General features: G+C 45.2%; 1 protein-coding gene across 1 annotated transcript in view; it reads right to left on the bottom strand.

The window, feature by feature from the left end:
* Positions 1-12282, bottom strand: part of HHIP (hedgehog interacting protein) — a gene marked incomplete at both ends in the record, with an annotated part of 75659 nt that extends 63377 nt beyond the window's left edge. The window contains 2 exons of the mRNA XM_082482597.1: positions 4786-4981; positions 12016-12282. Of these exons, the coding sequence (XP_082338723.1) occupies positions 4786-4981; positions 12016-12282 (463 nt within the window). The remainder of the gene's footprint in view (positions 1-4785; positions 4982-12015) is intronic.
* Positions 12283-14406: the final 2124 nt, after the last annotated feature.

Below are 14406 nucleotides of genomic sequence, written 5' to 3'. Positions count from 1 at the left end.
GGACTACAAGAAGGTCATGAGGTTACGCAGGGAGAAAATTAGAAGGGCCAAAGCCCAATCTGGCTACTGCCATAAAAGACAATAAAAAATGTTTCTATAAATACATTAGCAACAAAAGGAGGGCAACCTCCATCCTTTATTAGATACAGGGGGAAACATAGTGACAAAGGATGAGGAAAAGGCTGAGGTACTTAGTTCTTTGCCTCAGTCTTTAATAGTAAGACTAGTTGTTCTCTGGGTACTCAGCTTCCTGAGCTGGAAGACAAGGATGAGGAGCAGAATGAAGCCCCCGTAATCCAAGGGGGTGACCTGCTACACTGCTTAGACACACTTAAGTCTATCAGGCCGCATGGGATCCACCCAAGGGTGCCAAGGGAGCTGGCAGAAGTGCTCACCAAGCCACTTTCCATCATTTATCAGCAGTCTTGGCTAACCAGGGAGGTTTCAGTGAACTGGAGGTTAGCAAATGTGACGCCCATCTACAAGAAGGGCTGGAAGGAGGATCCGGGGAACTACAGGCCTGTCAGTCTGACCCCGGTGCCAGGGAAGGTTATGGAGCAGATCGTCTTGAGTACCATCACACGGCACATACAGAACAACCAGGCGATCAGGCCCAGTCAGCATGGGTTTATGAAAGGCAGGTCCTGCTTTACTAACCTGATCTCCTTTTATGACAAGGTGACATGCTTAGTGGATGAGGGAAAGGCAGTGGATGTTTTCTACCTAGACTGTAGTAAAGATTTGACACCGTTTCCTACAGCATTCTCCTGGAGAAACTGGGGCTGCTCATAGCTTGGATGAGTGTGCTCATCATTGGGTAAAAAAATGGCTGGATGGCTGGGCCCAAAGAGTTGTGGTGAATGGAGTTAAATCCAGTTGCTGGCTGGTCACAAGTGGTGTTCCCCAGGGCTCAGTACTGGGACCAGTTCTCTTTAATATCGTTATCAATAACCTTGACAAAGGGATCAAGTGCACCCTCAGTAAGTTTGCAGACGAAACAAAGTTGGGTGGAAGTATTGATCTGCTTGAGGGTAGGAAGGCTCTACAGAGGGATCTGGACAGGCTGGATTGATGGTCCAAGGCCAATGGTATGAGATTGAACAGGGCCAAATGCTGGGTCCTGCACCTGGGTCACAACAACTCCATGCAGTGCTACAGGCTTGGGGAAGAGTGGCTGGAAAGCTGCCTGGTGGAAAAGGACCTGGGGGTGTTGGTCGACAGCCAGCTGAATATGAGCCGTCAGTGTGCCCAGGTAGCCAAGAGGGCCAACAGCATCCTGGCCTGTATCAGGCATAGTGTGGCCAGCAGGACTAGGGAAGTGACCGTTCCCCTGTACTTGGCACTGGTGAGGCCCCACCTCGAGTGCTGTGTTCGGTTTTGGGCCCCTCACTGCAAGAAAGACATTGAGGTGCTGGAGCATGTCCAAAGAAGAGCAATGAAGCTGGTGAGGAGTGTAGAGCACAAGTCTTATGAGGAGCAGCTGAGGGAACTGGAGCTGTTTATTCTGGAGAAAAGGAGGCCCAGGAGACACCTTATCGCTCTCTACAACTATCTGAAAGGAGGCTGTAGCGAGGTTGGGGTTGGTCTCTTCTCTCAAGTAACAAGCGATAGGACAAGCAGAAATGGCTTCCAGTTGTGCCAGGGGAGGTTTAGATTAGATATTAGGAGAAATTTCTTCACAGAAAGGGTTATCAAGCATTGGAAGGGGCTGCCCAGGGAAGTGGTTGAGTCACCATCCCTGGAGGTGTTTAAAAGATGTGTAGATGTGGTGCTTAGGGACATGGTTTAGTGGTGGCTGTGTTAGGTTTACAGTTGGACTCAATGATCTTAAAGGTCTTTTCCAACCTAAATGATTCTTTGATTCTATCACCTTGGAAAACTTAAAATTCATACTGTTTGAAGATACTTCATTAAGTCACTTAACTCCAGTGTCCCTATCAGTAATCACTTAAACTGAGGGTCATAGTAAAGATCAGATGAGAAATAATAAGAACAGTCACCTGGGATGAAGCAGGGAAGTTCTAATCTCATAGACTTTCTGAAATATTACACTGTCCTGCGGTGACATATCCATACAATCCTAACAGCTATTGTCATTATTCTGTTTGAATAAAGAATCGGGGCCACTTTCTCTTTGGATATTCCTAAAGAAGTCAATGGAAGTTCTGATACAGTCATAACTGGTGGGCAAACTGCTGTCTTAAAAAGAGTTAACCAGGGATCTGCTAGAGTGTTAGTCTTCGCAAAAAGAGACAGACCAATAAATGAATTTCTGGAGCTAACTCATCAAAAAAAAAAAGAAGTATAATTTCTTAGTTGTCTTGGCTAATATGTACAGCTAAAAATTCAATTCCAGAAAAGATGCTTGCTATCTTAAATCGCTAATAATATTTCTCATTTGTGCAGGACTTAAGAGATAAAATTATTTTTGTAGTCAGCAATTTCCTTAAACTCCTTTGTATTGGCGTTCAGAAACAATTAGCACTCCGTAATGGAGGAAGAGTAATTATTTGACTTTTTAACAATTGTGCAGTGAATCATTGCCAGAGACCTTGGGTTTGGGGGCCTGTTAATTTCCAGCTCTTTGTTTAATCCTCCAGGCTAAACTGAAAACATAGCTTCCACATTTTCTATTTTCTCCTTTCTTTTGCAGTAAATATTATTATGGATATACAAGTCCCACAAGTAAAACAGAAAACCCAAATCAGTTGTTATTTTAATTATTTATATTTTAGAATGTATAAGACTATTAATATATTAAAATCCCATAGGCCATCTTCTCAAAAAGAGGGACCTGAATCTTACTTAAATAATACCTTCAGGAAATACTAGTATAGGTTTCAACAACCATATGTACCAGTCGAGTCACCAAATGAACCCTGTTGGTGGATGTAAGCACGCAACAACTCTTTGTTAGCACAACCCACTTTCAGAACAAGTATTTGGAATGATTATTAGCATCTGATTGATGTAGGAAAAATCTTATTTTAACTGACGCTCAAGTATGTAAGCTCTTTTCCTGCAAAGCACAGGGCTCTGTCCAGTGCTAAAGTTATGCTTTCATCTGGTTATCTTTCAAGGCAACCTGGGTGGTCAGAAAAAGCACTTGACATCTTGATGCACTTCAGCAGTTTTACATATACACAAACTTTGTAGAAAAATAAATTTGTCATTCGTCACCACATATGTTGATCTGAGGAGTGAGGTTCCTGCGGCTATAGCTCCTGTGCTGCTCGGCCCTTTCTCATTCTCTCTCCCTCCCTCCACCTCCTCCTTCTTTCTCCCTTTTCCCTCTTTCACTTTTTCCAGTTAAACAAATTGTTTCCTCAGAAACACAGATTTTCACAAAGCGACTATGAGGGACGTGCTCTGCAGAATATGCTAATCATTTGCACTAGCTACAAACTCATGTCAAAAAAAGTCTTTGTGCTGACTTCTTAGATGGGCCAAACATTTAGAATATCTAATCTGTTATCGCTGTTCAGCAGGCAGTCTTGGCAACTGTGATCTATTCTGCCTTGCTTTGGGGAATGTGATAAAGAGCAAGAAACAGCTGGTTTAAGAAAGCCTTAGAAACATCTCTTAGTTTATAAAGACAATAATAATATTTTCATATTTGGATGGGTTGAGATACATGTTAAACCACAGTAAAGGGAAAAAGTAAGTAAATTCAAAATGTTTTCTCAAGTCAATAAAAGAACGCTGCAAAAAAATCCCCGCACTCTTGGGATTTCAGAGAAAACAAGTACACACTGTAGACACACAATTAAAAAACCCTCCTCCCCTTTACTCAAATATGTTTATATTATATTACAAAGCTGTGTTCATCTGTCAAATATGACTATTCAAAAATTCATTTTTCATATCGTTATCAACTCTTTTTTCCAGTCTGTGTTGCTAGTAAAAAAAATAATCTTAACCAGTTTAATTATTTTCTCCTGTGTGGCATTATTTATAAGTAGTGTTTGGACAGGGAAAAAAGCATAGTTTAAAAATGACAGTCTTAAACATATAAATAATTTACTATTGAGAATACCAAAGATGTTATTTAATATAATAGCATATTAAGACAGCATGTCTAAAAGACCCATCTTCTGTGGTTATTTTGTTGATATAGTTACAAGTGATAGTGCACATTTGGTGACTGCCTTAGACAACACAGGTCAAATTCTGGTTTTGGTTATGTCCAGCTAACTCTACTGACTACACTGAGGAAGTGTTAGGTTAGTTAAGAATTTGGTTGTTAACAGCATGTTGGAAGTGATTCAAAGATCACAGAAGTCTATCGACTAGCTCCCTTTGAGTTCAATGGGCTTTAAACCCTGCGGAAAAACATCGGTTTCTAGGGTAACAAAACCAGAAAAAACACTTTACTCATCAGCTTTTAGAGTCTACAGCAAACAGCCAGCATCCTTTACTACTTGCATTTGAAAGCTATCTATCATTTAGAATAGCCTTTTGGATGGCTAACTACTCGTTTACATGATTTGAATGAACATGCTAATATTTCAGCAAAGGTAATGGTTTCAGGTGCCTTTGACAACAAACAATCCCGTGTTTCACGGAGAGTTTAATAGGAGGCTGGCAAGAAAGCGCGCAAAATATTTGCCTCGCTACACAAGATCTGCTGGGAAGACCCTGAGATATTCTGTCTTTGCTTGGGCAAAATCCCCTGGCTATCAATGGGGATTTTACCTAGCGAAGAGCTGGATCTATGACCGCTCAGGCAATATCAACATTTCAAAACAGACATCCTTCAGCCCCGTATTTTTTTATAGGTTTTACCTGGTATGTGACCTCTGCACGTATAATAGAATTCTTTACAATAGTCTTTGCACAGGTAGGGAAGAGTTCGTTCTCTTTCAGGTGTTTCCCCTTTCTCAGGTGAGTAGAATAGATTCTGAGCGTGAGGTGAGCAGTGTGCGCATTTGATTTCCTCCAGTAGCTTCGCACATTCTGTGTTGTTGGTAACAGAAAGTATCTGCAAGCCACAAACCAGAGACAAATAAATATACGACCTGTTTCCCCATCTTACACACACACACAAAAAAGATGGCATGATCTAATGTAATAAATAATGCTAGCGGAACCAAGACAGTTAGTACAAATGCATCGTGTTTCACATCACTGCTTCAGAAGTGCAAAAATTATTACTATGAAAAGTGCAATATGTCATTAGTACAGTGAGATTTTAAGCACTTGCTTCTCTTTCTCAGACAAGAATAATAGTACTCAAGTTATTTTATGGACTCAGGCCCACAATCTCTTAATCACGTAGACAATCTCTGAACTAGAGGGATCGTTTATATAAAGAGGAGCTACAGCAGCAGGCCTTCGACCCACTTCTCTTATGACAAATACTCAACAACCTAACTTGTAAGGTGACTTCTTCAAGTATTTAGAGACTAAAATTTAAAATTCTAGCATCAAAACACATCGGGAAAATCATATCTAGTTATTTGTTAAATGGGTATATCTTGACCGATACCGCAGGCTGACTAGTGAAACGACTGCTGCAGAGTTCAGCAGGTGCCTTGGATTTCTCGTGCTTTAAATGCTGCTCTGCTCTTTGTTCTCTCTAATGCAAACTACTTGGAGGTGGGACAAGCTGTGTGTTTTCAGACATGCCTTTTTGTCAGTGAAAAAGTAGAATTTGTTCATAGCATCTTGTTTGTCTCAGTAATTGAAACTGTAACTTTGTCCTGAAAAAAGAGCATCTATTATGCATAGTACTTGAAGAAGCACAAAACCACGATTGATGATGTGTTTAAGTAAACACAGGAGCCTAAGGAGCGCAATGTCATCAAATCGTGAAAAATAATGCAAAACAGCATAGTCGTCTTTATTAGTCTTTGAATGCAGTGCACTTTGTTAATCTATTGTTAACCACATGAATTGTATTTTGATCATTCATCCCAATGGTGGGTAGTGGGAAATGTGTTCCCAGTTGAGGGGGACTGAATCTGATCCAAGGCAAAAACAAAGCTCAGGTTCTTTCTGCTATTTGTTCAATGCAGTTATAAACAAAGACCATAAGACACTTATATTACGAAATATTAATGTGGTAAATATTTGTATTCTGTAAATTTTGTAAATATTTGCAAATAGTGCATTTGAAAATATTGACACAGTTTTGCTATAGTTCATATCTCTGAGTTGATTTGTAAAGGACTCTCCAATGCATTCTGTCGCAACGTAACGTTGAAGGGAATTATCAAAATTACTTTTGATAAAATAAGTTATTCAATGCATGAAGACTCTTGATATGTTTGAGTATGCTGTCTCATAGGTTGGCTCTCTTCTAGGATGCAGTACTTTGATAACATGGTTCTGAAGTCAGCATTTTATTTATGGATCATAGTTACATAAACCTCAACAGTCTCCGTTGTTTTAAACAGATAGGTGTTCAAAATATTACACAATATATGGCCTGTACAGTTACACAAAATCCTACTTAAAGGAACCCTAATTTAAAAGGCAAACTCCTTCCAGGAACATTTAGTTGTACCATACATGTGTTGTCAAAAGACCATCTGAAATGTGTACTAAGGTTTAGTGGCGTAAGTTGGACCACCGATTAGAAGGACATCATTTGGCTTCTACCCTTATTCTGGAAGAGCTGCCATTGGCTTCAGAAAGAATTCCTCCAGATTTGCCAGGACTGTTAAATGCATTGAATGTTCTGTTCTTTAGGCTAGCTGTTCTCAGACTATCCTCGGCTTCCTAGCACCTGCAATTAAGTAATGTGAGTAACACCTGCCATGTATGGTTTATTACGTCTCTTCAGATCCTTCTTGGGAATGTAATTGTCTCACATCTTCTTTTGGAAAGGCATTGTCCCTTTTTTTTTTTTTTTTTTTTTGTTTTTTAAACCTTGAAGGCAGTAATCTATTAATTGCATGTTGCATGTATGGCAAAAGGTTTGCATTGACCCTGAATTCTTTGGGGAATTATTCCCACAGCCACAGCACAGCCTCTTCTTTCCTGAAAAAGTTCAGATTTTTTTGGTAGATTGCTCATTTGGGCCATAGCAGCAGAACTGTTAACCTTAGTCTTCTTTCTTGAGTTTCAGGTGTTGTTCTACATATGCTATATCTGGGGGGAAATGCCTTGAGGACAAGAACTAAAAATATAATGATAACTACAATAAACTATAACCCAAATACATAACAATTAAAACTTTGAACTTGACTTAACACTGCCTAGGATTGCAATCCAGGCAGTAGAGAACAGACTTTATATGCTTGCAGTAATCCACATTGCTGAAGCAATCATCTTCTGCATTAGCTGGGCTTTCTTAAGGGATGATGGCAGCCTGACCTTGGTACCTTGCGCTGCTGTGGTTCTGATGAGAAGTGGCCTGTATAATTCAGTCAAGTCATTGTCTGCCAAATAGAACAAAGTCTGAAGCCAAGAGGGGATGATCGAAAGCACTGGCCATAAATGCTACTTTTTAGAAACGTTATGTCACTAAGAAGCTGGGAACTCTCCTAAAGTAAGGATGAAATGACCTATTTTGGTGTTTCCACCAAAGGAAAGAAGGAAAGTGCTCCATGACTACAGACTCTTCGAAGAACTTCCATTCAAGTAGTAGTATCACCTGCTTTGCAAAAGTCTCGGCCGTTTTCATCAGGGAGTTGATCTCAGGCAGTAGGCTTTCTTGTGGCAGCAGTATGATGGTGGGTTTAGAAGTACAAGTAAACATGAGGCATTACTAGGTAAATATTCAGTGTGTTTATTGAATTAATTCCAGCAATACAGATAGAAAACTGTACTTCTACTGGAAGAACGCATTGTGAACAGGGGAAAAAAATATTACAGGACAGCAAAGCTAATTTACTGTTTCTTGTGGAAAACATAATTGACGTTGCCTGGTGATACAGGAGAAGCAATGCTTGCCAACATTTCAGTCCTCAAAGTTAAGACAAAAGGATCCTAATCCCCCTGAGCAGCTGCTATCCAGGAATTAACCACAGGAATTCACCCCCTCATGTCATTTCTGGAATGAATCTTGGTCATATAATAGCTAATCGGAAGATTAAGGAATGAGAGTCAATCAATTATCTGAAAATCAAGTACAATGTTATTTAACTTTTAGAATGCTCAAGCAAAATAGGGCGGTAACGTTTGCTCTGTGTGAGGTCTGATGTATAACTCGGTCCTGGCTGGGAGATAGGACAACCATTCTATTCTGAATTTCAGTAAATCGATAAAGTGTTTATCCTGGAGTATATTAAACCAGTTTTAAGCGAAAGCTGAAATACTTATTTGAGTGAAGCTTTTTTCTGTTGGATCTCTACTTTGAAAATGACCTTAAAGTTGACAATGGCTTTGGTCTTTTGGAGAAATGTAAACTAATTTCCTGCTTCAATTTTTAGTTGTATGTGAAACCATCAAACTGCAGTGGTTTAAACTAACTGTGCTCTGGAAAATATGTAAAACTTCCAAACATTTATTGCAACATGCCTAATAATGATTACGCCTGCTGCTGACTAATTTACAACATCTGTAAGATCATCCTTTAATCTCTAGCCACGTGAAAGTAAAACGGGTAGACTAAAGGTAAGATAAATCCTGGAATGCGCAGGAAAGCAGAGCATACTAAATTAGTTTATTAACAAAAAGAATGGTGCAAAGAAGAAGGAACAGAAGACGACACAATAGACAGGAATTCTTTACATTGAATATTGTCATCTGTTTTGTGTACTCTGTCATATCTAGTTTGAGAAAGGCAGTATAATTTCGATCTTAACAGAAAAAAACAACAGTGAAATAAGTCATTGCATTAAGCTGTATTTGATATACAAGCATTTATGTCTAAAAATCATATGCTTACGAGATTGTTCAGCTGTTGGGTTGAACATATGCTTCTTCTGTATTATAGTGCTGGATTATGTCATTAAAGAGTTCGGTTTCAATTTTAGGGTAATATGTAAATAGATCATTGTACTAAGGCAGCTGTTAAAGGGACCCCAAGATGAGTTATTTGTTTAGTTGGATGTGTTCAACAATAGCCTTTGTTCGTGAAAGAGCCAGAGCAAACAAATGATTGTAAAAGGGCACACTTGAAAACAATTACTTTTCACCCATTCCTTGACAGCCTTGGCTGTGAAACCATCCAAGGTAGAGAGGACTTTGCCTGTCTGGCTGTAAGCAAACTTTTAGAAAAAATGATATTACAATGTTTGACTGCGATGTAGTAGCCTTTCATAAACAAAAACCAGAAGACAAAGAGTTAAATGTCAACAACAAGATGCAAAAATCTTACTTGAGCCAGTGCACTGCTGTATCTGCTCATTACGGAAGCTCCATTTCTGTTCCCAAAACCATAGGCAATGGTAGCGTTTTCATTATAAACACAGATCAATAATTTGGTCAAAAATTCTCAAAGACCCGGCGTCTTACCTAAGAAGTTCTTATGAAAATGTCAACTGAGCTAGCGTTCAGATTTCTGTTAATGTCATAGCCACTCCATCGTGTAGATATATGATGGAGTTTAAAAAAGCTGGTTTGGGAACTGTAGTAAAACACGTTTTAAAAAACGTGCTTTCAGAAGAGTTCCATTCAAATGTATTCCATAATAGTTTGCCATGTCTTTTATGGAACGACCACCTCATTCTGTCAAGTATAAATGACACGTATTTTGATGTTTTTTCTAAACATACATTTATATGATAAAGCAGGTTTGTGAGTTTCATAAACATAATCTTTGGTGAAAAACAGCCTGATTTTAAAACCCTGTAAAATAATATTCCTTAAAAAGTGTAATTCATATTTAAAAAAAAAACAGCTCAGATATAGCTCCTGTGGCATATATGGTCAATTCCTCACATTTAAGTCAGGTTTTTAGTACTGTTAGTAAAAAAAAAAAAACCCAAACGACAAAGGGAATTAAAAGATATTTTCAAGGAACAGTAAGAAGAGAATAAACCCTTCAACTGCCTGGAGATTGAAAACTAACCAAAATTCAACTTCCAATTTACTGCATTTAGCCAATTACTCCAAGGGTCTCCAAGCACTGAATAATCTCAGTAGCATATATGCCACCAAGACATTGCAAACAGGGTGAATTAAGGACATATTTTCCAGTCCTTATTCTTTTTTTTCCTCTCTCCTCCCCAACCCCCCCCTCCCCCCCCCCCCCGCTAGATCTTTCAGGTTATCTGTGTGTGGTTAGTTTATAGTTTAATTCAATTATCACACAGGAGTTTAATGACACTGTCTCTAGACAACATGAAGAAATATATCTGCCTTGAATCTCAAACTGCTGCTGCATATGGTATGAATAAAGAGAGATCTGCAGCTGAAAACCTGCAGTAAGACAGTTCTCACTCATCTGGGAATAGAGGGGGTAGGACAAATGCTCCCTCAAAAGGCATGAACATTTGGACAGAGCTGGGGACTGAAGGAGAATGATGTTCTCCAGTTTCACCCATTAGTGAACCAACTAACAAACACAATGGTGTTGTTGTTATTCTTTTGCCATAAGCAACAGGACTCTGTGTGTGGGCAGCAGTTTAGTGGGGAGGAGGATAAGTCGACCCCTTTTTGTCCTATTGATTTTTTCCTATTTGCATGACTTGAGCAAATTAAATGATGCAATATGGCTTTTTGTTACAAAACAAAGTGAGAGATACCACCCAGACACATATGTTGATTCGTAGAAGCTGTTTACATGAGAATGGAGTGAAATCTACCGTGAACTGAGCATAAAAATTCGATTCAGGCTGGGTATTTTTTTTTATTATGCTTGGGCCAGCAGGACTGAAACACAAGTTTTCCAAGAGTCTCTCAGACCTTGACAACTACAGAGTTGTAACTGAGGAATTCTTAATTAAACCTAAACCAGGATGGAAAGAAAAAAAAAAAAGGAAAAAAGAAAAGAAAAAAATAAAAAGACACCTGATTGTTTATTTCACGTGCAGTGATTCTTAATGACATTATTCAGCAAGTTCCCTCCCTGTGCGTACCCCCTTGGATGCGACGCCGCTCATCCCAGCAGAGTGTACCAAACACGGTCCTGCAGGGTTAGGTACCAAGGCGTCTGCAAAGCTAAGCAACAGGCTGATAAACAGAATTTCACTTGCTAAAGGATGCAGCCAAGTGACAATTTTAAGAAATGGGTGAGCAGAGGAGGTGCTTCCCTTCACATGACCGCAGCTGGAAATGGGGCAGAGAGGCTGCCAGGTAACGTGAAAAGGAAAGACTGTCTCACGGCACCTTGTGTGAGAAACCGGTCATGGGCGAGAACTGTTAGACCAGGGTCCTAAAACGGAAACTTCGGGGTTCTTTTGCAGCCGATACACCTCATCCTCAGTAATACACGGGCCCCGAGGGGGCTGGAGATCATAACGTTTCCGGACACCGGCACCATCTACTATCCAAAAATCCTTCCTGACTAGACATGTGGAGCAGAGTGGACAAGCTTCCCCCCCCCCCCCCCCGAAAAAAAAAAAAAAATCAACCGGCAAGCACCGCCAAGCGAACGTACAGCCCCCCGCCCCCCCGCCACTGCCCGGGCGGCGGCCAAAGCCCCTCCGGCTCCTCCGCCTCTCCCCCGGGCAGCCGTACCTGCGGGCGGCCCGGCCCCCGCCGTAGTCGGGGAGAGCCCGGGGCCACCGCCGGCAACTCTGGGGCTGCGGGCAAAAAATTAAAAAAAAAGAAAAAAAAAGTAACTTCCACGCACAGCCGCCGGTTAGCAAAGGGCTCTCCCCGCCGAGCGCCCGTCCCCTCCAGGGCAGCGGACCCGCAGCCGCGCTCCCCCGCGACTCCCGAGGAAATAAATCAGCACCAGTGTCATGTTGCTGCTTCGCCCTCACCTCCCGGGTAGAAACGGTCGCCCCTCGCCGCTGCATCCCCACCACCACCACCATCACCCCCCCCACACACCCGCACCGGAACGCAGCAGGTTAGCGGCCGGTGCGCGGGCTCCACAAAAAAGGGGGAGAAAGAAAAAAAAAAAAAAAAGCCCCAAAGCTCCCCCCAAACCGCCCAGCAGCCTCAGGGGGTGCCTACCTTGGCCTCGGCGTGCGGCAGCCCCTGCCCGTCAGTGCGGGAGCAGCAGGACAGGCGCGGGTAGAGGCCGCGGCACATCGCTTCCCCGCCGCCCGGCGCCTCCGGGGACAGCACCCGCCGGTCCCGCTTCTTCAGCCGCCTCGGCGGGGTCCCGTTGAGACACCTTCTCCTCCGGGCGCCGCTCTCCCCAAACTTGGCATCCCCCTCGAAGAAGCACAGAACCACGGCCACCAGCAGCAGCTTAAACGGCAGCATCTTGAGCATCATGCCTGAGGGAGCGTGTGAATGCACCCAAAAAAGGGGGGGGGGGGCTGGAGGGGGGGGGGGGGAAGAAGGAGGGGAATCCCACTGACTTTTCTTTGCACTTCAGATCAGGAAACCACCTCCCTCCCCCAGAAGGGGAAAGTCTGGAGGAGAATAATAACGGTAGCAATTAAAAAGCCCGCGGAGGGGGGGGAAAAAAAAGCACTTTGGCCACCCCCCCCCACCCCCCCACCCCGGCTTCCGAAAAGGCGGACGCGAAAAAATGGAGGAGCGGAGGGGGAAGGAGCCCCCCGAGCCCCCCGGGGGCGGGCGGGGAGGATGCTCGGAACCGGCGAAGTTGTGCAAGTGGCACAGGTTTAGCAGCTGCCGCTGTCGCGCCGAGGCGCCGAGGCTCGGGGCAGGCCGGGCGGCGGGCGGCGGCTGCCCTTCACTTGTCGTCCCATAGGAAGGGTGTCCCCGAGGTGGGACGGCGGCGGCGGCGGCCGGGCCGGGCGATGCCCCCTCCGCTGCTGCCGGCGGCGGCTGCGGCTCACTAAGGCTCTCATGTTTCGCTCCCTCTTTTCTTCTTCTTTTTAAGCCGCGCGCGGGGAGGTGCTGCCACCGCGCGCCCTGCACGTCACCCGGCGGCACCGGCCGCGCGCGCCGCCGCCGCCGTCCGCCGCCTCCCGCGGGGGCCCGGCGGGAAAGCGGGCGGCGCGGGGCCGCGCCCGGCGGGAAAGCGGGCGGCGCGGGGCCGCGCCCGGCGCGAGGCACGCGGCGGCGCCCCGCCCTGGTAGCGGTCTGCCGGCGGCGGCGCGGGGGTCGCCCCCTGTGTCCGGTCCCCTGTCTTCCCCCCCCCCTCCCCCGGTAAAACCGGAGCCGGGTCTCCCTGAGGGCCAGCGGGAGGGGGCGGGCGCCTTCCCCCTCCCGGCCGGTCCCTGTCTCGGCGGGAACCGGTGGAGCCGCGCGTCGGTGCCTGGCGGAAGGCGAAGCGCTGTAGGTGGGTCCCGCTCCCCTGAGGGCTGAGGCGGCAGGGCCCCCTCGGGGCGGCGCAGCCAGCCTTTGGCCCGCCCGGCGGGGGTGCTGCCCCGAGCCTGCTGGGCCCTGCCCGCCGCGGGGCCCCCTCGGGACTCGTCCCCCGCTGCCAGGGAAGGTTCCAGACGCGCGGGGCAGGCGTCGACGGCCGCAGGGCAGAGCGGTGGGAGGCGCCGTCAGCCCCCGGTGGCTTTTTAGGGGAGCTCCAGCGTGGTTGCTTCCAGCGAAGGCGCGGCGGGCCGCGTCCTCGGTGTCCGTCGGCGCAGCGACGCTCACACCTTCCTCCTGACCGCGCTGAGCGGGCTCGAAGTACGACCGGTTGGTCAGTGGCGGTGGGTTGACATGGCGGCCGTTGGTAATGGTGGGAGGTAGTGGGGTGTAGAGGGGGGGCAGTGCCCTCCTGGTGTGCTGAGAAGGGGAGAGCTGCGTGTGGGGGGAGTGGGACAAAGCCAATATCTGTCGCTCTCGGTGGCCAGAAAGCACTTGGGAGAGCAGGAGCCTGCTAGAAAGGGCAAGGGCGACCCAGCGTGAGCAGGGGTGAAGTGACCTTGGGAAGGAGAGACACGAGCCCAGGGAATGCCAGCCTGGGGGAGAGGCCGAGGTCCCTGGGAAGGAGGCGGTACAGAGCCCCACAGGTGGGAAGAGGGGGCTAAAGCATATCCAGGAGGTGTTTGCTTCTTCCCGTGCGGGAGAGGAACTAGTGGAAGTCCTCAGAGGCGTCTGTAGAGCGGGTGCAGCTACAGCCGCAGATCAGGTGGTGATCCCTGAAACGGAGGAAAAAAGGGCTTTCACCCAAAGAGCCCCTTCAGGAGAAAGAACGGAGAAGTAGTATTGCGTGGAGTTCCTGATGCACAGTAGTGTTGTGTCGAAGCAACTAGGGTCTGTTGTTGTTCTCCTCGTGTGTATTTTTAACCTAGGGCCTGTTACTTTTCTCCTCACGTGTATTTTTAACCAAAGAAAGTAAGTCTTCAGATTTACGTTTGAACTCTTATCCTTAAAAAGTCCCCACTGAACTAAATAAGAATTTGGCATGGACAAATGGTACATCAGATAAATCATTGAGTAGATGTAGGGACTGTTTCCTCTCCCTCTAAGTGCATTTCTTGAAGGCTA

The sequence above is a fragment of the Vanellus vanellus genome, assembly GCF_965231255.1.
Source record: "Vanellus vanellus genome assembly, chromosome: 4".
In the NCBI taxonomy this organism is placed as follows: domain Eukaryota; kingdom Metazoa; phylum Chordata; class Aves; order Charadriiformes; family Charadriidae; genus Vanellus; species Vanellus vanellus.
This window is presented reverse-complemented; position numbering and strand designations above follow the sequence as displayed.